The following is a 21340-nucleotide window of genomic DNA, read 5'->3' on the forward strand; positions in this document are numbered from 1 at the left end:
ATGTGGTAGAGAAGAAAGACGGCAACGAAGAAAGATGGCATGCAGAAAGAAAAAAGAAGACGGCACACAGAAAGAAAAAAGAGAGCAGCAACAAAGAAAGAAGGCAGAGAAGATGGCAGCGAAAAAGAAGACAGCAGCAAAGTAAGAAGACAGCATGCAGAAAGAAAAAAAGAAGATGGCATCAAAGAAAGAAGACGGCAACGAAGAAAGAAGAAGGCATGCAGAAGGAAACAATAAGTACCTTCAGAGTTGTAGCCAGAGGAAAGAAACTGGCCTGTGTCCAATGGGAAGTGACAGAAAGGAGTACGTGGTCCAGAGGCAACTCGACGGCAAGATTGGCAAAGATGACTACAAGAAGTGACATGCAGATGACATGCTGGCAAATCAGAAGCACGTAACTCAGAGAGACGTTGGAGTAAGCCAATGGTAAGTTCAGATAAGTTAGGGGCTGTTTCTAAGCCCCTTATAAGTTTTGTTTTTTTAGTTAACAATAGGTTTCACAAACAGCGTAAAGGTGTGTGTGCAGGAGTAAACTAAAAATGCAGTCTGGCTGCCATTTTTTTTTTTATCCTGCGAGAGCCTCGTCGGATCGCTGCATTGTTTGCCATTTTTTTTCTTTGTTTGCTTGGGGGGTTTGGGTGGTCCCTTAGTCCCTTCCCTCCCCCCAATTTTCTTAATTTTTTCGAGGCTGGGGGGGGTGTAAATAAGGTCTCTCTCTCTCTCACTCACTCTCTAGGACAGGGGACTAAGTGCCTGAGTCTTGTAATGCCTGCCACCAACATTTTTCTCATGTTGCTGCCAGCCAATCGGAGAGGTCGCTCTTGTGGGAGTCTGCCTCCTGCAGGAATGAGATGGCCCAAGGGAAATAAAGCACTCTGGGCCAATAAGAATGCTCTATTTTTAAACTGGTGGTCCCGCAAGGGTCTTGGACACTCTCGCGAGTCCAACTGCCAAAATATACAATTATTTTTTACTCTTCTCAGAAACAACTGAACGGATTTACACCAAATCACAAAAGGCACAATCTGTGGACCAACATCTAGCTTCAAATTGACGCTTTGACATTGTTGCAGAATCCTAGGTGTAGGAAGCTGCGTTGCAGCATTTTCATCACAAAAAAAGAACGATTTGGCTATGTTATCCACTTGGGCATTCATTGACAACTTGGCGTTCATTGTAATTCAGAGGTTTCTTATACCCTTAGATATTTTTGGTGGTGGTGGTCCTCGACTGTCAGGCCAGGCGCAGAAAAGATCATACGTTTTCCAGTCACCACAGACGAGGATTTCAGTTTTGGGTGCATTGAGGTGACCATATCATGCATTGGTCAATGCGCCCCTCTATACTGATCCAAGATATATGACCCTCAAGGGACCCACATCACTCACGGTCCAAACGCTTAAAAAGATAGCCTGGGGTGATAAAATTACCCAGTCAACACTGCTGTGGGAGTCAGAGAAACTAGGCACTGGCTCTGATAGATGGGACCTTTCAGGCCTATCTAAGGTTGGGGCCCTTTGGGTCCTATGGGGGGACGTTTTGATCCCTTTTTCAGAGTTACAAAGAAACCATGAGCTAGCAACCGCAGAAACCTTCCGCTATATCCATGTCCGCCATGCACTCCAGGCGTCGTTTCCTCGAGGGACCTTCCTGAGTCGTCGCCCCTCAAAGATAGACTGCTAGATGAACACATGATCCGTAAAGCAATATCCTTATGTGCAGGAAATTAATCAATAACTCCTCAGACACACTTCATCACCTACAGGAACACAACGGGACTTGGGTGGCTAGATGAATGGATGAATGGATAGAGGCGCTGGCCTTCCCTAGGGAGACAGTGGTCAGGGCAAGAATCTGGTTGGTACAGCTCAAAATTCTCCATAGATCCTACCTCTCTTGCACCATAATGGTCCATATGGGTAGACAAGATGATTCCAAATTTCATAGTCAGTGTAGGCAGGAGGGAACCTTCTTTCTTATACTTTGGGGTTGCCCATTGATTCAGTCCTTCCGGAACTGGTGGTGGTGTGCATGAATTCGGTACACAGTAGTGACCTTTCCCAAGTGGTGTCTCCTGAATGTGTGGGAGGCAACAGACGTAAACAAGATGGACCAGACTTGGATGACACTGGGCAGGGCAGTAGCCAAACACAATATTGCATGATTGTGGGGGGCCATATAAATACCACTCCTGATCGAGTGGAAAAGAGTCATGGATAGGTGCATGGTAGCTGAAAGGAAAATATTACTTACCCAGTAGGCATCAGTTTGTGGCATGCAGTGCTGTAGATTCATATACTTTGCATAAGTCTGCCATCGAGTTTGGTCTCAGACTGTTGCAAGTTGCTTTTGTTCGAAGAATCTTTTCGAGTAACGAGACCTAGTGACTCCTCCTCTCGGAGACACTGCGCTTGGGCATCAAATCTTTTGTTAGATTGTTTTCCCGCGAAGAGTTTGTGTGTGTGTGTGTATATATATATAATCTGTTCATGGCATGTTCCGCTGCAGATTCACATGCTGTGCATTAGTAGTCCACCATCTAGTGTTGGGCTCGGAGTGTTACAAGTTGTTTTTCTTTGAATAAGTCTTTTCGAGTCACAGGATCGAGTGACTCCTCCTCTTCGTTCCATTGCGCATGGGCATCAACTCCAATGTTAGATTGTTTTCCCGCAGAGGCTAAAGGAAGGAGTGATAGAGTATATAGGTACAAAGTACAAGATGTCCATGCTAATGTAAATGTATGTACATATGTACAAATTTTGTAACTTAAACGACTGCAGGCTTCCGGGGAGGAGGGAGGGTGCATGTGAATCTGCAGCAGAACATGCCACTAACAGATGTATACTGGGTAAGTGACATTTTCCGTTCGATGGCATGTGTAGCTGCCGATACACATGCTGTGCATAGACTACAAAGCAGTTTGTTTTCCCATGAATTAGCAGTGGTTAGCCTGTAGGAGTTGAAGTTGTTTGAAATAATGTTGTAAGTACAGCTTGGCCTACTGTGGCTTGTTGTCGTGATAATACGTCTACACAGTAGTGTTTAGTGAATGTATGTGGTGTTGACCAAGTGGCTGCTTTACATATTTCAGCCACTGATATAGTCCCTAAAATAGCCATTGTTGAATCTTTTTTCCTTGTAGAATATGCTTTAGGAGTAACTAAAAGCTGTCTTTTTGTTTTAATATAGCATTTCTGGATGCATCTTACAATCCATCGTGCTAACCCTTGTTTTGATATGGGATTGCCTGAGTGAGGTTTTTGGAAAGCGACAAATAGTTGTTTAGTTTTTCTAAACGGTTTAGTTTTATCTATATAGTAAATTAAAGCTCTTTTGATGTCTAATGTATGTAGAGCTCTTTCTGCCACAGAATATGGCTGTGGGAAGATGACTGGCAGTTCCACTGTCTGATTTATATGAAATGGTGGTACAACTTTTGGTAGAAATTTTGGATTTGTGCTTAGTACAACTTTATGTGTATTTATTGGAAGAAAGGTTCCTCAAGAGTAAAGGTTTGGATTTCACTTACTCTTCTTAAAGATGTAATTGCCACTAGGAAGGCAACTTTCCATGTTAGAAATTGAATTTGACACGAGTGCATAGGCTAAAATGGTGGTCCCATAAGTCTTGTGAACACTATATTTAGATTCTAAGAAGGAACTGGTGGTGTTCTGGGTGGAATTATGCGTTTTAAACCTTCCATGAAAGCTTTAATGACAGGAACTCTAAATAAAGCTATGTTGTATATTTTGTAAATATGCTGAAATTGCAGTAAGATTAATTTTTATTGAAGAGAATGCCAAGTTTGATTTTTGTAAATGAAGTAAATAACATACAGTACCTTGTATTGATGCTGTAAGAGGGTCTAGATTTTTAGATTGACAGTAATATACAAATCTTTTCCATTTGTTTGCATAGCACTGTCTAGTAGTGGGCTTTCTTGCTTGCTTGCTTGCTTGCTTAATAACTTCCATAAATTCTGATGGGAGTTGTAAATATCCAAACTCTATGACCTCAGGATCCAAACTGCTAGATTGAGTGTCTTGGGACTTGGATGCCTGATTTGACCTTTGTTTTGTGTCAACAGATCTGGTCTGGATGGGAGTTTGGAGTGTATTGCTACTGACAGATCTAATAATGTTGTGTACCATGGTTGACATGCCCATGTTGGTGCTATGGGTATCATTGTGAGTGAAGTTTGATGCAATTTGTTGACTAGAAACGTAAGTGGGAGAGGGGGAAAAGCGTAGGCAAATATCCCTGACCAATTGACTCATAGAGCATTCCCCTTGGATAGGGGATGGGGGTGTCTGGATGCAAAGTTTTGACATTTTGTGTTTTCGCTTGTTGCGAACAGGTCTATGTTTAGAGTTCCCCACTTTTGAAAATATTTTTGAAGTACTTGCGGATGAAGTTCCCATTCGTGAGTTTGTTGGGGATTTCTGCTAAGGATATCTGCCAACTGATTGTCTATTTCTGGAATGTTTTTTTATTTTAAAAAAAAATATTTTTATTGAATTTTCATTACAGATCTAAGTACCATAATTTTGTGTTTACATTGGTAGGATTTGGTTGATCTGATATAACATTTACATTCAAACAAAACAAGAAAAACATAACTTAGGTCTTATTATATCACTCAATATATTTGTCTGCTGTATCTGGCTGATGGGTCTTGCAGTGTGGTATTTAGTTGCCACACATTTAGCTACTTGGTTACACTATCCCCTGTTGGTTCATGCTTTGTTTGTGGTGGTGGGGAATGCCGGTCTGATGTCTATTTATGGTATGTGTTGTACTTGTACTTGTTGTGCGTGTTCTAATTATTTACTCATCACTTGTTGGCCGCTGTGGGTAACAGCGACTTGAGGGTGTGGGAGTGGGTGCTCTCTCAACCAATATGGTGTGACTCGCCCGGTTGCTTTATTATGTTTGAAATGGTCAGGTACTATCTAGCTTATCTCTAAGGCTATGTCATTGTCCAGTTCATGGTGGTCTCTCATCGTTTTTGGCCTCTAATCTGGTTACTAAAGTTTCCCAGGCTACGCATCCTGTGTGTTGTTGGCCCTCCCCCGCTAATTTTCTTAATACCTGGTATTCTGTATGGGTCTAGCGCAGTGTCCGGGTGTGGCAAGTTTTCAAATTTGGTGCTTTGGGAGCTTTCCAATTCATAGCTATCAATCTTTTGTACATCACGTATGCTAGGTCTGCAAACTTGTGTAGATGCCTAGGTTTCTTTTCTCTTGTTCTCAGCCCTAAAAGGCTATTTCTGGAATGTATTGAGCCAGTAGATGAACTTGATTGTGGATTGCCCATTTCCAAATTTTCTGGGCTCGAAGGGACAGTTGGGATAAATGTGTTCCTCCCTGTTTGTTGAGATAATACATGGTTGTCATGTTGTCTGTTTTGATAAGAAAATTCTTCTGTGTGAGAAGAGGTTGAAAAGCTTTGAGTGCTAGAAAGACAGCTAATAACTCCAAGTGGTTTATGTGTAGCTGTGTGTTGACATCCCATTGACCTTGAATGTTGGGATTGTTTAAGTGAGCTCCCCAACCAATCACTGATGTGTCTGTTGTAATTATGGTCTGAGGCACAGGGTCTTGAAATGGCTGACCTTTGGTTAGATTTGTGGAATTCCACCACTGAAGGGACATGTACGTTTGGCGGTCTATCAACACTAGATCTTGAAGTTGACGGTGTGCCTGTGACCATTGTTGTGCAAGGCACTGTTGTAAGGGCTGCATGTTTAATCTTGCGTGTGGCACAATTGCAATACATGATGCCATCATTCCTAAAATCTTCATGACAAATCTGACAGTGTATTGTTTATTTGGTTGTATTTGTATGATTATATTTTGGAAAGCTTGTATCCTTTGTGTATTTGGATATGCTAGATCTTGCTGAGTGTTTAGTATTGCCCCTAAATCCTGTTGTATTTGTGCTAGTTGAAGGTGTGATTTTTGGTAGTTTATTGAGAAGCCCAGGGTGTGTATTACAAAATGCGTATGATTTTGGCACTGTGTTTGACTGTTTGATTTTATTAGCCAATCGTCTATATAAGGAAAGACATGTATATGTTGTCTTCTTAGGTAGGCTGCCACTACTGTCAAGCACTTTGTGAATACTCCTGGCGCTGTTGTTATTCCAAAGGGCAACACTTTGAACTGGTAGTGTTTTCCTTGAATGACAAAACTGAGATATTTTCTGTGCGCAAGATGGATGGGTATATGAAAATACGCATCTTTGAGGTCTAAGGCTGCCATGAAATCTTGTTTTTGTAGTAGTGGGATGACATCCTGTAAAGTTACCTTGTGAAAATGTTCTGACAGGATGTAAGGATTGAGGGGCCTGAGGTCTAATATTGGCCTGAGGGTGCCATATTTTTGGGGAATTAGAAAATATAGTGAGAAAACTCCTGTGCCTATTTGAGACTGTGGAACCAATTCTATTGCTTGTTTGAGTAGTAGAGATTGGACCTCTTGTTGTAACAGAATGGTGTGTTCTGTGGATAGTTTGTGTGACCTTGGTGTGATATTTGGAGGAGTGTTTATTAATTCTAGGCAATAGATATTGCGGATAATTGATAGCACCCAGTTGTCTGTGGTAATATTTTGCCCATTTGTGTGGAACTGTTGTAGTCTTCCTCCTACAGGAGAGGTGTGGAGTGGAAGGGAATGAGGAAAGTCACTGTTGTAGGTGCTGTGGAGGCTGCTTAGAGGCTTGAAATTTCCCTCTATTTCTGGGGTACTGTCCTCTATATGTGCCCCTAAAACTAACACATTGGTATTGCGGTTGGTAGGTTGGCTTTGCCTGTGAGGTGGATGCCTCAGAGGATTGTGGTCTGAATCCACCTCGAAACTGAGGTTTTCTAAACGAACCGCTATATGGTGCAGAGTAGAGTGCACCCATTGCCTTTGCTGTGTCAGAGTCCTTTCGTAATTTCTCTATGGCTGTGTCTAATTCTGGGCCAAAAAGATGTTTTTTATCGAACGGCATTTTTAAACACAGCCTGCTGTATTTCCGGCTTGAATCCAGAAGATGTGAGCCATGCATGCCTGCGTACAGTGACTGCAGTGTTGACACTCCTTGCAGCGGTATCTGCTGCATCTAGGGCAGATCGTATTTGATTGTTAGTAATGGCCTGCCCTTCCTCCACTACTTGCTGTGCCCTTTTCTGGTGTTCTTTGGGGAGATGTTGTATTATGTCTTGCATCTCGTCCTAATGGGCTCTGTCATGGTGAGCTAATAGTGCTTGCGAGTTGCCTATTCTCCACTGATTTGCTGCCTGGGGCGCAACTCTCTTCCCTGGAGCATCAAATTTCCTGCTCTCTTCATCAGGAGGTGGTGCATCTCCTGATGACTGACCATTTGCTCTCTTTCTGGCAGCGCTAACTACCACAGAATCAGGAGGTACCGGATAGGTGATATAATCAGGGTCAGAGGGTGCAGGTTTACATTTTTTTCTCTATCCTAGGTGTTATGATACACGCTTTAACAGGTTCACTAAAGATCTGATCCGCATGTTTTACCATGCCTGGGAGCATCGGGAGGCACTGATACCTAGAATGTGTTGAGGATAGAGTGTTAAACAAGAAATCCTCTTCTAGGGGCTCTGTATGCATGGTGACACCATGATATGCTGCAGCCCTAGCTATGACTTGATTATAGACAGTACTATCTGGTGGTGATGGTTTAGAGGGATAGCTGTTTGGATCGTTACTTGGAATGGGATCTGGGTCACTGTCCTGTTGTGAATCATAAGAATGAGTGGGTGACAGCACTGGTGTAGGGCTGGTAGGAGGAGAGGTTGGTAGGTAGGTGGGGAGAGTGAGGAGGAGAAGATTGAGGAGGTGGTGGTTTCTCCTTCTGCTTTGGCACTTTTGCTGGAGGCTGCATAGTGACAAATTCCTCCTGAAAAGCTAGCTTTCCTCTTTGTTTTTAAAGGAGGTGCTGTCAGAATTCTCCCTGTTTCTTTATGGATGTGGATCCTGGATTGCCTTTCATCCATAACTTCTAGTATTGGTTGTACCTCCAACTCCTCTTTATAGGTTTTGTTGCTTTCTTTAAGTCTCTTTGAAAGTCCATGTTCCTCTGTGTAAGTTGGCCTTTTCGGCTCTGAAGTGTGCTTTTTCGGGATCGAAAAAGATGATGAGGACGAAGGTTTCGGCTCCGAAACTGGTTTTCTAATTTTCGACTCCGAATATTGGTGCCTAGTGGAGTCGGAAATGGAGCTCTTTGTTGTCTCCGATGTTTTTGGAGGAGTGGCCTTTTTCGGTGCCGAACTGGGAAGTTGGTCAATGCCAGTCTTTTTTCGGGCTGAGCCATGGCTTTTCGGCAGTGGCGTACCCAAGGCCTTGTGCTTTTTCTTTTGTGAGGGTGCAGGGGCAGACGTACTCACATGTTGTCCTGCTGTGACTGGTCTGTCTTCCTCCGATTCCTGCTCGGACTTGGAATCTAGAACTGAGACTGCGATCTTCATCAATTCTTCTTCTTCTACGTCGAGATGTTCACCGCTCCTCGATGCCATTTTGAGTCTTCTTGCCCTTCTGTCTCGAAGAGTCTTTTTCGATTGCAAGGATCAACAGGCCTCACAGTTTTCTTCCTGGTGGTCGGGGGAAAGGCAGAGGTTGCAAACCAGATGCTGGTCTGTGTACGGGTACTTCGCGTGGCACTGATGACAGAATCGGAATGGAGTCCGATCTATGAGGCTTCCATGCGGACGGCCCGAGTAGGGTGCGCACGCCTCGAAAGGCGAACAAAGTTGTTTTCCCGACGGTACTGCTGTATCGATGGAAGGATATTAGCCCGATCAATACAATACCGACGAAAAGAGAGTTTTACAGAGTTTTCCGAATCGAAATCTCGGAGCGAGAGAAAACACGCCCGAACCCGACGGTGGAAAGAAAACAATCTAACAATGGAGTCGATGCCCATGCGCAATGGAACCGGAGAGAAGGAGTCACTCGATCCCGTGACTCGAAAAGACTTCTTTGAAGAAAAACAACTTGTAACACACCGAGCCCAACACTAGATGGTGGACTACTAATGCACAGCAAGTGGAGCTGCAGCTACACATGCCATCGAACATAGATAGATAGAATAGAAAAAAGGATGTTCATGCAGTGTGTATACATGTGTACAATATTTGTAAAATAATTCTACTACGACCACAGGCTTATGGGGAGGAGGCCCCCCACCCCGGTTTCTGCAGATAATACATGGTTGTCATGTTGTCTCTATGTAGAACTACCTTGAGAGAGAGTTGTGGCAGAAATGCCTTGAGAGCTAGAAAGACTGCTAGTAACTCCAAGTAGTTGATGTGATTAGTTTGTTGAATGGGATTCAGTCTGCCTTCTATTGTAAAGTTGTTGAGCTGAGCTCTCCAACCTATCTGTGATGCAGCTGTAGTGAGAGTGATCTGAGGCACAGGGTCTTAAAAGGGCCACACCTTGGAAAGGTTGGTGGGAATCCACCACTGCAGAGAGTGGTGAGTCTTGTGGTCCAACAAGGCTATATCCCGGAGATGACCCTGTGACTGAGACTACTGACAAGACAGACACTGCTGTAATGGACGCATGTGTAGTCTGGCACGAGGAACGATGGCAATGCAGGAAGCCATCATCCTTAATGGCTGCATCACTAATCTCTCTGTGTAAGTGCGGTTCTCCTGTAATGAAGCCAGAAGAGTTTGGAAAGCTTGAATCCGGGTTTGGTTTGAGGATGCCAACCCTGAGTGAGTATTGAGAATTGCTCCCAGATAAGGCTGTATCTGTGAGGGTTGGAGATGGGATTTGAGAAAATTGTTTGTAAATCCTTGAGTGTGGAGAAGGTCAACTGTGTACTGGGTACGATTTTGACATTGTTGGATGGTACTGGCTTTGATAAGCCAGTCGTCCAAGTGTGGGAAGACATGAATGTTTTCTGAGGAATGCAGCAACTACTGCTACAAATTTTGTGAATACCGTGGGAGCGGTTGTTCCTCCGAATGGTAAAACCTTGAATTGATAGTGTTTTCCCGCAATGACCAATCTGCGGTATTTGCGATGTGCTGGATGCATCTGAATGTGAAAATAAGCATCTTTGAGATCTAAGGCTGTCATTAAATCACCTTTCTGTAATAGGGTAATAACATCTTGCAAAGTGACCATATGGAAATGCTCTGAGAGGATGTATACGTTGAGAGTTCTGAGATCCATAATTGGTCTTAGTGACCTATCTTTCTGTGGTATAAGGAAGTATAGTGAATATACTCCTAACCCTTGTTGAGCCAGGGAAACTGGTTCTATAGGCCCTTTGAGATGGAGATGAGTTCTAAACAGTAACCATTTTGGATAATTGATAGAACATATTGATCTGTTGTGATATTGGACCATTGGGGATAGAAACGTGCTAGTCTTCCCCCCTACTGGAGAGGTGTGTGCTGGAGGAATATGTAAGAAGTCACTGGTGTGTGTTTGAGGCAGAGCCTCTAGAGGTGGACGCTTTACCTCCTGCTTTATTATATGCGCCCCTGTAAGAGCCTCTGAAGGAACCTCTCCTGTTAAAGTGTGTTCCCTGTTTGGTCTGGAAGATGAAAGGCTCAGTGAATTATGTTTTGAAACCTCCTCTAAATTGTGGCCTACGACAAATTACCCCTACCTGTTGTATTTAATAGGGTTCCCATAGCTTTAGCTGTCTCTGAATCTTTTTTCAGCTTGTCTATGGTGGTGTCAACCTCTGGTCCAAACAAGTGTTCTTTATTGAAAGGCACGTTGAGAACTGCCTGTTGTATTTCTGGCTTGAAGCCTGAGCATCTCAGCGAAGTATGCCTTCTTATAATAACACTGGTGTTTACACCACGTGTTGCGCTATCTGCTGCATTAATGGCACATCTAATGGAGTTGTTTGAGATGGCCTGCCGTTCTGAGACTATCTTCTGTCCCCTTTTCCGATGTTCCTCTAAACTATACTGAAGAAGCACCTCCATCCCATCCCACCGGGCCATATTATATCTTGCAAGAAGAACTTGCGAATTAGCAATTCACCAATGATTAGTGGCTTGTGCAGCTACTCTTTTCCCTGCTGCATTAAGTTTTTTGTGCTCCTTATCAGGAGGAGGAGCATCTCTTGTGGACTGACTATTAGCACGTTTGCTTGCTGTGCTTACAATTATAGAGTCTTATTGATTTGATAAACATAGAGCCTGTAATTTGATAAATATAGGGCCGGACGGTGCTGCCTTATACTTTTTGTCGACCGTTGGGGTAATAACCCTTGCCCTAACAGGTTCTTTAAAGATGTCTGCGGCATGTCTAAGAGACCAAATAAACGTACAAAATATTTTGCTCCTTAGCTAAACATGTGACCCCGCTCCCATGCTCACTGATCCCGCCCCACATTGCATGCAGCATCACAGTTCCCATACTTTTTTTTAATGCTCATTGATCGCTGTTATAAAGGCACCACACCTGCTACTGTATTACAATGGCTTAATTCCATGAACAACAGAAGCAATGAACAAAGTAGAGATGTGAGACCTTTTCACAGAACCATAAGCAGTGAGTGGTTGCGTGGCTGCATCCTGTCTGGGTAACGTTGTTTATAGTAGGTGTTTCAGAGTTACAATACCAGTCCACTTCAACTGGATAGTCAAGCTACTCACTAAAGTCCTTGACACTCTCAAGATAGAGATTAAATGCAAAAATAAAAAATATGTGATTAATTTTCTCTGATTGTCATATAAATTAATCTAAAGCAAGAGCAGAAAAGCCACAGAATTATGTTGGAGCCCAAACACCACATACAGTTTGGTAAAATCTCACACAAACATCAGGACCCGGTGGTCCTCACAATTTCAGGCATTGCATCCCACCAAATAAGAGAACGAAAATCTGTGTTAAAAAGGGCATCAATACAGATAATATTGCGATTTTAGAATGAGTGGATACAACTGATGTAATATATTTGACTTGACTGCCTTTTAGGGATTCACAAAATCACTTCAGTGAGTGATATCTGCGGTTTAACGCCCAATGTTGGACAGGCACTGTGCAGACTAACTTTAAACTTTTCCATATCCAGTCTGATGTTTAAGGTTCTTTTTTAGATAAGGAATCTGGGTGAAGCACTCAACAAAAAGATAGTATTCCTGGTGATTAGAGTCACTGATAAGGCAATATAACCCACAGATTTCAGTCACAATGGAAAATCCAATAGAAAATGTAATATTAACTGTATACACATCCAATTATTAGATTCATTTGCAAGTTTTAATAAAACTAGTTAACAAAATCCAAGAATATTTTATGACTTACATCAGCTGGCAAGGAGCAGACAAACGCCATCAAGAGAATTACCAGACGCTGGTGTGATCCTGCTGACTCACCACCCTAGGGAAGAAAATTACAACACACAAATAGCAATTTCTGGGAATCAAGTTCATAAATGTTTGCCGATTTCAGACACCCAATATAGCATGGCTTCTGGTTGTGTGCAGCACATCAATTACAATATATCCACTATTAAATGTAGGTTTACATCAATAAACCTAATTTATCTTAAGTTGCAAACCCCCTTCCATGTACTGAGATATGTATGTGTATATATATATATATATATATATATATATATATATACACAGGGAGTGCAGAATTATTAGGCAAGTTGTAATTTTGAGGATTAATTTTATTATTGAACAACAACCATGTTCTCAATGAACCCAAAAAACTCATTAATATCAAAGCTGAATATTTTTGGAAGTAGTTTTTAGTTTGTTTTTAGTTTTAGCTATGTTAGGGGGATATCTGTGTGTGCAGGTGACTATTACTGTGCATAATTATTAGGCAACTTAACAAAAAAAATATATATACCCATTTCAATTATTTATTATTACCAGTGAAACCAATATAACATCTCAACATTCACAAATATACATTTCTGACATTCAAAAACAAAACAAAAACAAATCAGTGACCAATATAGCCACCTTTCTTTGCAAGGACACTCAAAAGCCTGCCATCCATGGATTCTGTCAGTGTTTTGATCTGTTCACCATCAACATTGCGTGCAGCAGCAACCACAGCCTCCCAGACACTGTTCAGAGAGGTGTACTGTTTTCCCTCCTTGTAAATCTCACATTTGATGATGGACCACAGGTTCTCAATGGGGTTCACATCAGGTGAACAAGGAGGCCATGTCATTAGATTTCCTTCTTTTATACCCTTTCTTGCCAGCCACGCTGTGGAGTACTTGGACGCGTGTGATGGAGCATTGTCCTGCATGAAAATCATGTTTTTCTTGAAGGATGCAGACTTCTTCCTGTACCACTGCTTGAAGAAGGTGTCTTCCAGGAACTGGCAGTAGGACTGGGAGTTGAGCTTGACTCCATCCTCAACCCGAAAAGGCCCCACAAGCTCATCTTTGATGATACCAGCCCAAACCAGTACTCCACCTCCACCTTGCTGGCGTCTGAGTCGGACTGGAGCTCTCTGCCCTTTACCAATCCAGCCACGGGCCCATCCATCTGGCCCATCAAGACTCACTCTCATTTCATCAGTCCATAAAACCTTAGAAAAATCAGTCTGGAGATATTTATTGGCCCAGTCTTGACGTTTCAGCTTGTGTGTCTTGTTCAGTGGTGGTCGTCTTTCAGCCTTTCTTACCTTGGCCATGTCTCTGAGTATTGCACACCTTGTGCTTTTGGGCACTCCAGTGATGTTGCAGCTCTGAAATATGGCCAAACTGGTGGCAAGTGGCATCGTGGCAGCTGCACGCTTGACTTTTCTCAGTTCATGGGCAGTTGTTTTGCGCCTTGGTTTTTCCACACGCTTCTTGCGACCCTGTTGACTATTTTGAATGAAACGCTTGATTGTTCGATGATCACGCTTCAGAAGCTTTGCAATTTTAAGAGTGCTGCATCTCTCTGCAAGATATCTCACTATTTTTGACTTTTCGGAGCCTGTCAAGTCCTTCTTTTGACCCATTTTGCCAAAGGAAAGGAAGTTGCCTAATAATTATGCACACCTGATATAGGGTGTTGATGTCATTAGACCACACCCCTTCTCATTACAGAGATGCACATCACCTAATATGCTTAATTGGTAGTAGGCTTTCGAGCCTATACAGCTTGGAGTAAGACAACATGCATAAAGAGGATGATGTGGTCAAAATACTCATTTGCCTAATAATTCTGCACTCCCTGTATATATATACATACACACACACAAAAATGATTAATATTCATTCACTGAAAAAAACAAAAGGTTAAAGTAATGTTACAGTTGGGTGAAGTGTTCAGTAACAACTTAACATTTTAAAAACTAAACAAACACCAGTTATAATCATCTCATGTAACTATAACTCGTGCCCTAAGGTAACTATAACTCTCGCCCCCACCATGCACAGTTTTCTCATCAAAAATGTCATTGCAAATGCTGCAGTCATATTATCAATGATGTCATAGAAGATGTCATGAGTGATGCAATATGTGGGGTATGTAGCAGTGCATGGCAAAGGCGTGAGTTATAGTGACTTGAAATAATTATGACTGGTGAATTTCTGTGGTTTCTAAAGTTCAAAACATTATGTTGTTACCGAACATTTCACCTAACTATAACACTACTTTAACCTTTTGTTTTTTACAGGGAATTTCTAGGTGTTTTATTTTTTTTAATGAAAAGTAATTTCCTAATACCATACATTAAACCCAAGCCACGAGGTCAGGTCTGTGGCCAGGTCCTACAGCCAAGCCCCAACATGCAGCTAACCCCACACTGCGCAAAGTCTATTGCCGTGCACGGCAGGGGGTTGGGAATAAGGTCTGGCTGTAACCAACTTCCCCAAAGGCAGCCAATCTCATGCTGCAGAAGGCCTTTGGCCGTGCATGGCAGGGAAGTTTAGCCTTTGCCACATGACACAGGATTGGCCTTTGTGCACCAGGAACCCCATCCCTGGGGCCAAACATAATAAAAAAATCCCCATCCCTGGGGCTCAGGGAGGGAGCACTGCCGCCCTCCCTGAGGCTTTTTAGGCCCCATTGCCAAGGGCCGTACCTGATTTTAAAGGGGAGATGTGGCAGAGCAGCCTTCTTCCCCGAGCCTGATTAGGCCCCATGGACCCTATCCCCTGGGCCTGAATTCTAAATAAAAGGGGAGGGGGCCCACAGCCTCCCGTCCAAGATCTCATAAGGCCCCCATTACCCATGGTCATTTTTATTTTAAGAGAGGTGTGTGACCTTAAGGCCAAAGCCTCATCAGGCCCTGGGGGCCCCATCCACTAGGGCTGTATCTATTCTAAAAGGGAGGGGGCTGCACAGCCCTCCTCCCCGAGCCTATTATGGCCCCGGGCCCTGCACACGAAGGAGCATAACTGATTTTAGCAGAAAAGAAGCCTTAGGGCAAAGCAACACTTTATCAGGATACATGGAAAGTTTGGGCGGCGTAGATGCCTGCAGCTCACTCACCATGTGGACAGATGTAATGGCCACAAGGAAGGCTATTTTTAAAGTGAGAAGTCTGAGAGGGCAATAGTGGAGAGACTGGAAAAAACCACACAGCAGAAATGTCAAAAACAAATTCAGATCCCATTGGGGCATAATAAATGGGGATGGAGGAAACATGTGTAAGACCTGTGAGGAAACTTTGAACAATAGGGGATTTAAACATAAACGGTTGATCAGGCAACCTCAAAAAAGCAGAAATAGCAGACAAATATCCTTTGAGAGTGCCCTTAGCAGAGCCCTGCTGGGCCTGAGAATGGTTAAACAGGACACCAGAGAGAGAGGGGAAGGGGGGGGGGGTCAACAGACTTGCCTGTGCACCATGCCACAAATTTCTTCCGACAGGCATATACCGTTTCGGTGGAGAGAGGTCTGGCTACCAACATTAAGTTACAGACTTCTGGCGGAAGATCAAAAGCGGTCACTTGTTGCAGCTCAATCTTCATGCAAAAAGCAGATAGTTGACAGGTTCAGGTGCAGAACCCTCCTCTGCTGCAACGGAAGATCCTCCCGAAGGAGCAGTCTGATCGGAGGATTGATGGACATGCTCAACAGCTCAGGATACCAGACTCTCCATACCAAGTCTGGAGCCATAAGAATTACGTGGGCCCGGTTGTTCTTGAGAACTCTGGGCAGCGGTGGTATGGGCGGAGTGAGACAAAGCGTGTCTGAGCAATTGCCACCTTGGAAACTCTAACACGCAAAACTGCTGACATTGCGCGTTCTCTGCAAAGGCGAACAGATCTCACCAAGGCTCTCCCCACTGATAAAAGAGATCCTGCCTCTGGATGGAGAAGCCATTTGTGATCTGCTAGACATTTTCGGCTGAGTTTGTCTGCTCTGGCGTTCAGGGAGCCGGACAGATGTTGAACCACCAGGGATATGCCCTGCTGTTGCACCCACTCTCAGAGGAGCAGAGCCTCTTGACAAAGGGTCCAAGACCCCACCCCACCCTGCTTGTTGCTGAACCACATGGCGGTGGCGTTGTCCGTGAACACCTGCACCATCTTCCCCTCGATAGAGGGAAAAAATGCCTTCAAAGCTTGCCAGATCGCACAAAGTTCCAGCAGGCTGTGGAGTATAGACTCCACCAGATGCCTCTAATTTCCACCTCTCTCAGATGGCTGCCCCATCTCAGGAGCCGCACTTCTGTCACTACTGTCAGATCTGGTTGAAGAAGGGAGAGGGATCTGCCTCTGAGCCATTTGCGGGTTGTTAACTATCCCCGAAGATCCTGCGCAGTTCCCTGTGAGATCTGGTCCTTGTCAGAGATTACCCTGATGCTGCGTCCACTATAACTTCAGGTCCCACTGCATAGCCTGCATATGCCATGTGGCATGAGTCACCAGCAGGATGCATGAGGCCCAGCAGCCTCAGTCTTTTTCACAGCTCCGATAAAAAGGAGCATCTGAGGGGAAGTCAAGAGTGACTGGCATGTATATAGTGAACCCCAGCAAATGCAGGAGGTCTGCTGTAGTCTGAAGGTGGGTGACGACTTCTCGGGGTAAGCCCGCCTTCAACAGCCAGTCATCATGATAGGGGGAAGACGGAAGCACCCGATTTGCGCAGATGAGCTGTAACTAAACCCATCACCGTGGTGAACACACAAGGGTGCACGGTGAACTGAAAGTGATTGTGGCCTACTGTGAACCACAAGCGATGTCAGTGAGCAAGCAGGACGGGAACATAGAAATAAGCGTCCTGCAAGTCCAACGCTACCATCCGGTCTCATGGGCCCAGTGTAGATAAAACCCAAGCCATTGTGACCATTTTGAACTTCTTCCTGAGGAAGAGACTGAGGGACTGAAGGTGCAGGATCGGGCAGAGGCCCTTGTCCTTTTTGGGTACCAGAAACTAGCAGGAATAGGAACCAAGGCCTACTTCTGGCACACAAACCCTCTCTATGGCTCCCTTTGCCAAGAGAGCCTTAACTTCTTCGCAAAGGAGGGATAAGTGATCCTCCGTAATCCAGTTGTAAGATGGTGGCACAGATGGAGAGGCAGTCTCGAAGGGAAGGGCGTAGCCCCTTTGGACTATCTGAAAAACCCACCTGTCTGATGTGATGGACTGCAAGCGGAGCAGGTGATAGCCGATCCTGCTTCTGACTGGCCCTTGATGGGGAGTAAGACTAGGAAGGCTTAGAGGATGCTGCAGAGGGGGTGTGGAGTGGCAGACTGGCCAGAGCACTGGCTCCCTGATCCACGAGGTTGGTGGATCCCCATGCCCTTGGGCACAAAGAGGCTGGGCAGTATGTGCAGCACGGTGACTGGCTGGGATTGGTCCCGGTTGGAGGCCCCTTCCATAGCCAAGCAAGGGGTGAAAGGCAGATTGAGGGGGGATGAGGGGCCGCAGCAAGGCCCAAGGACTTAGCCGTAGTACGAGAATCATTGAAGCACTCGTGCACCGAGTCTGCCTTATCTCCAAAGAGACGGGTCTATCGAAGGGCATGTCCATCAAAGTAGCCTGGACATCCCCTGAAAAGCCAGACATCCTCAGTCAGGCATAGCACAGCAGGGCCACTGTTGACGAAACTGGTTTGCCAAGCAAATCAGTAGAGTCTAGTCTGCAGCAAATGGTAAACAGTGCTGCATCTCTCCCATCGGCAACTGCCTGAGAAAGTCCTCCAGGACCTGTGGCAGCACTTGTACAACTGTATCCCGCAGCCAATGGGAATAGTGGCCCAAAAGTAATGTGGTGTTCAAGATCAGCAATGCAGGGCTAATGGAACAAACAAATCTTCTTCCCAAGTGTTTCTAGTCTTTTGGATTTGCTATCCGGGGTTGCAGAAGGGAATGTACCATGGGAAGTACAGGCTTCAATAACCAAGCTCTTATGAGTGGGGTGTTGAATCAGAAAGCTTGCGCCACCTAGGGAAGGACAATGGTGGCGGGCAATTGTACTATTCACAGGAGCTTCTGTGCTGGGTTTGGACCAGTTACACAGTAGGACATTCATGAGGGCTTCATTAAAGGGGAGCAGGGGCTCCGAGATAGAAGCTCAAGGTTGAAGCACCTCTGACAGGTTAGTCCTGACGGCCACCAAAGGCAACTCAAGGTCCACGGCCTCAGCTGCTCTTCTCACCACCATGGAATAGGAAGCTTCCTCTTCCGTAGCTACAGTAGAGGAAGAAAGCGTGCCAGTATCTGGGGAAATATCTAGTCCGTTGGCCTCACCCAAGTCTGTATGTCAGTCCATAGGGTTTTCCTCGCAGTATCCTAGCCCATAAGAAAGGGGCTCAGGATCTGACAATGGAGGCAAAGCTGCTGCCCGCATCAGAGTCGGCATCATACAACGCCCATACGGCTCTGTGTCGGAGTTGGCAATGAGATTGGCAATGGGCCGCCCATGGGACCAGCGTCGGGGAAGGTTGTGGTGGTACGACCGACGTCAGTCCGGATCGAGGACTGGATCCATGGGTGCCTCTCAACACCGAGGCTAAACCCGCTGATGCGTAACCTGAAGGGGCCAATTCCAACTCTGTGGGGCCTGAAGGTGCTCCAAAGGTGTCCGACTGCCCAAAAATTAGGCTGATGGCCTCATAAAACTCCTTGTATTGGGCAGAGGTCACTTTGGCACAGCGAGGCCTAGAACATCGAAGCTCCCTCCTCTCATCGACCAATGGACTAGAATTTGAAGAACGATGTGACTTCTTGCTTTTCTTCTTCTCCCTCGACTTACCCTATCGCCCTGAGGACTTGGAGTGGAATAACGATGGACAAGTCAACAAATGATCCTGGGACCTCCATCGCGACTTGGGCGGAGTCGAGCTTCGGGCACCATAAGCTTCAGGGACTGCCCCCTCAAAGCCTTAGTTTGCATGGCCCAACTCTCTGAGCACGACTTCAGATTGTGGGCGCGCTCCAGGCACCGAAGACATACAAGGTGTGGATCCGTCATGGACATTGCCTGATGACAGGAACCGCAGGGCTTAAACTCGTTCTTCCTCGATTACATCCTCAACGCACAAGGAGTAGAAACAACAAAAAATCTTTAACAAAAAGTTGAAAAAAAAACAGTAAAAAAATGACTGAGGTGCAGCTCTCTCCGGATCGGCTTCTATAGGACTTGCAATGTCATATCTGGTGCGGATGATAACTGATGTTGAGCTGTTCGACGCCACCTAACAGCACACAGAGGTACTGCTCAGAATATTCTCCAGATCGAATCTGACACCTGGGAGAAATTCACAGGTAAGGAATCTGCAACTTGAAGTCTCTATCAGATATTCATTTATTAATGAAGGCTGCAGTCTTTTAAATCAAATCAATAGAATATTTGTTGTTGTAAGTCTTATTAGCAGACACACAAAAATGCAAGAAGCATAGAATATAACCCTGCACAACAAAGTACAAGTTAGATACTGTATCGTCGAGTAGTCATGAATCAAATTTTCTCCTGACTTAAGGGGTGTCTGAACCTTGCAGGCTGTAGAAAAGAGACCCCTGTTGCCCAGATTTTGCCACAAGTTTCCCCCAGCCTATTTGTCCACTTTTCTTCCAAATCACCAGTGACTAATCTCTGTGAGGAGGTTAGTCATGGGCACTGATACCACAGATGTTTGTGGTTTAGTCATTTGGAGGAAGAGGATGAAGAACTGAGTAGAAGTCACAATGGTAACTTGCATTTCCTTGAACATATTGGCACCCCCACTCCTCTGGCAATATTAAAGACCCTCACCAGCTGACTTCAAGGCAGACAGGGGTAACACTCCAAACTATTTAAAGCCAACAGAGCATAATCCTAGGATAAAAGAAACCAGTCCACCTGTCACAACATTAGACAGGGCAAACCATTACAACTTGCTGCAGAAGTCACAATTAAGACATGAAAAGAAGCTGCCAAGTGGTAATACTTCAATATCCAACTCTAGCAGAGAAAAAGTGGCGGGTTCAAAAGGGCTCCAGACCACAGTACCCAAGAACTCCAATCTACAAGTAGAGGAACAGAGAACGATCTCTCCATGTAGTATGAAAAATAATCAAAATCAGCAACATTGTGAGGTTTATAGGAAAATGGCCAGCAGCAATAGAAAAACAAAATACATTTTAGATAAAGCAAAGAATAAGTAAAACTTTCTTGTAATTTTGAATACTTACATATTCTGATAGACTTTACGCAACAAAGTCTTAGCATGGTTCAAAAAAGGACTGGGTTGGGAATTATTAGATTTTTTGATTTATTTGGGATGAAAGGCTGGAAAAATCACAGGCAGTCGCCAAAGATTCTATGGTAGAGTGTGATGAACTGAGAATAAGACTTTCATGTCTCAACCTTAAAAACTGAAAGAAATCGCAGACAAACGGTATAATTTCAAACCTGTGCCACTTGGAGTCCATAAATTTCCTATCTCTGAAAACATGAAGTCTAGAATAGAAGTGAAGCATTTTGACTCGCTCTTTCCTCTAAATGATGATCACATACACAGTTACAGTATATGTACTTCTGTGTTTATACTCCCTTTACTTTTCACATTTGGGGGCTCACTTTGTGGAAATAAAGAAGTCCTCATATTAAGACTTTTTATACATGTCAATATTTTAGTTTTATTATATCTTCATGCTATGTATCCTATAGCTAGTTTTGGCTAAGTATATTGTGCTGACTTAAAAAAGAGCAAGCTGAGACCCCAAATTTCACCAACCAACAACCACCTGAACATGCTGCTATCACTCCTTTAAAGGACAATGTCCAATGGTTGAGCAGGAACAAACACCAGTGCATCCATGTCACCAGCTCTGCTGCTTATTTCTCTGCCCTAGTTTATGTTTACACTTGTTATATAACATTATATGCTGTTTGAATACAAGCCATATCATATATAGTATTCAAATGAGACTATCCTAGCAGTCTTGTTATCTATTTGCT

The 21340-nt window shown here is 44.2% G+C and overlaps 1 protein-coding gene across 1 annotated transcript in view; it reads right to left on the reverse strand.

Annotated features, from left to right (window-relative positions):
• Positions 1-21340, reverse strand: part of MMS19 (MMS19 homolog, cytosolic iron-sulfur assembly component) — a 493377-nt gene that overhangs the window by 140026 nt on the left and 332011 nt on the right. Inside the window, exon 22 of the mRNA XM_069239619.1 lies at positions 12294-12368. Within this exon, the coding sequence (XP_069095720.1) occupies positions 12294-12368 (75 nt within the window). The remainder of the gene's footprint in view (positions 1-12293; positions 12369-21340) is intronic.

This window comes from Pleurodeles waltl, chromosome 6 (assembly GCF_031143425.1).
Source record: "Pleurodeles waltl isolate 20211129_DDA chromosome 6, aPleWal1.hap1.20221129, whole genome shotgun sequence".
Lineage (NCBI taxonomy): Eukaryota > Metazoa > Chordata > Amphibia > Caudata > Salamandridae > Pleurodeles > Pleurodeles waltl.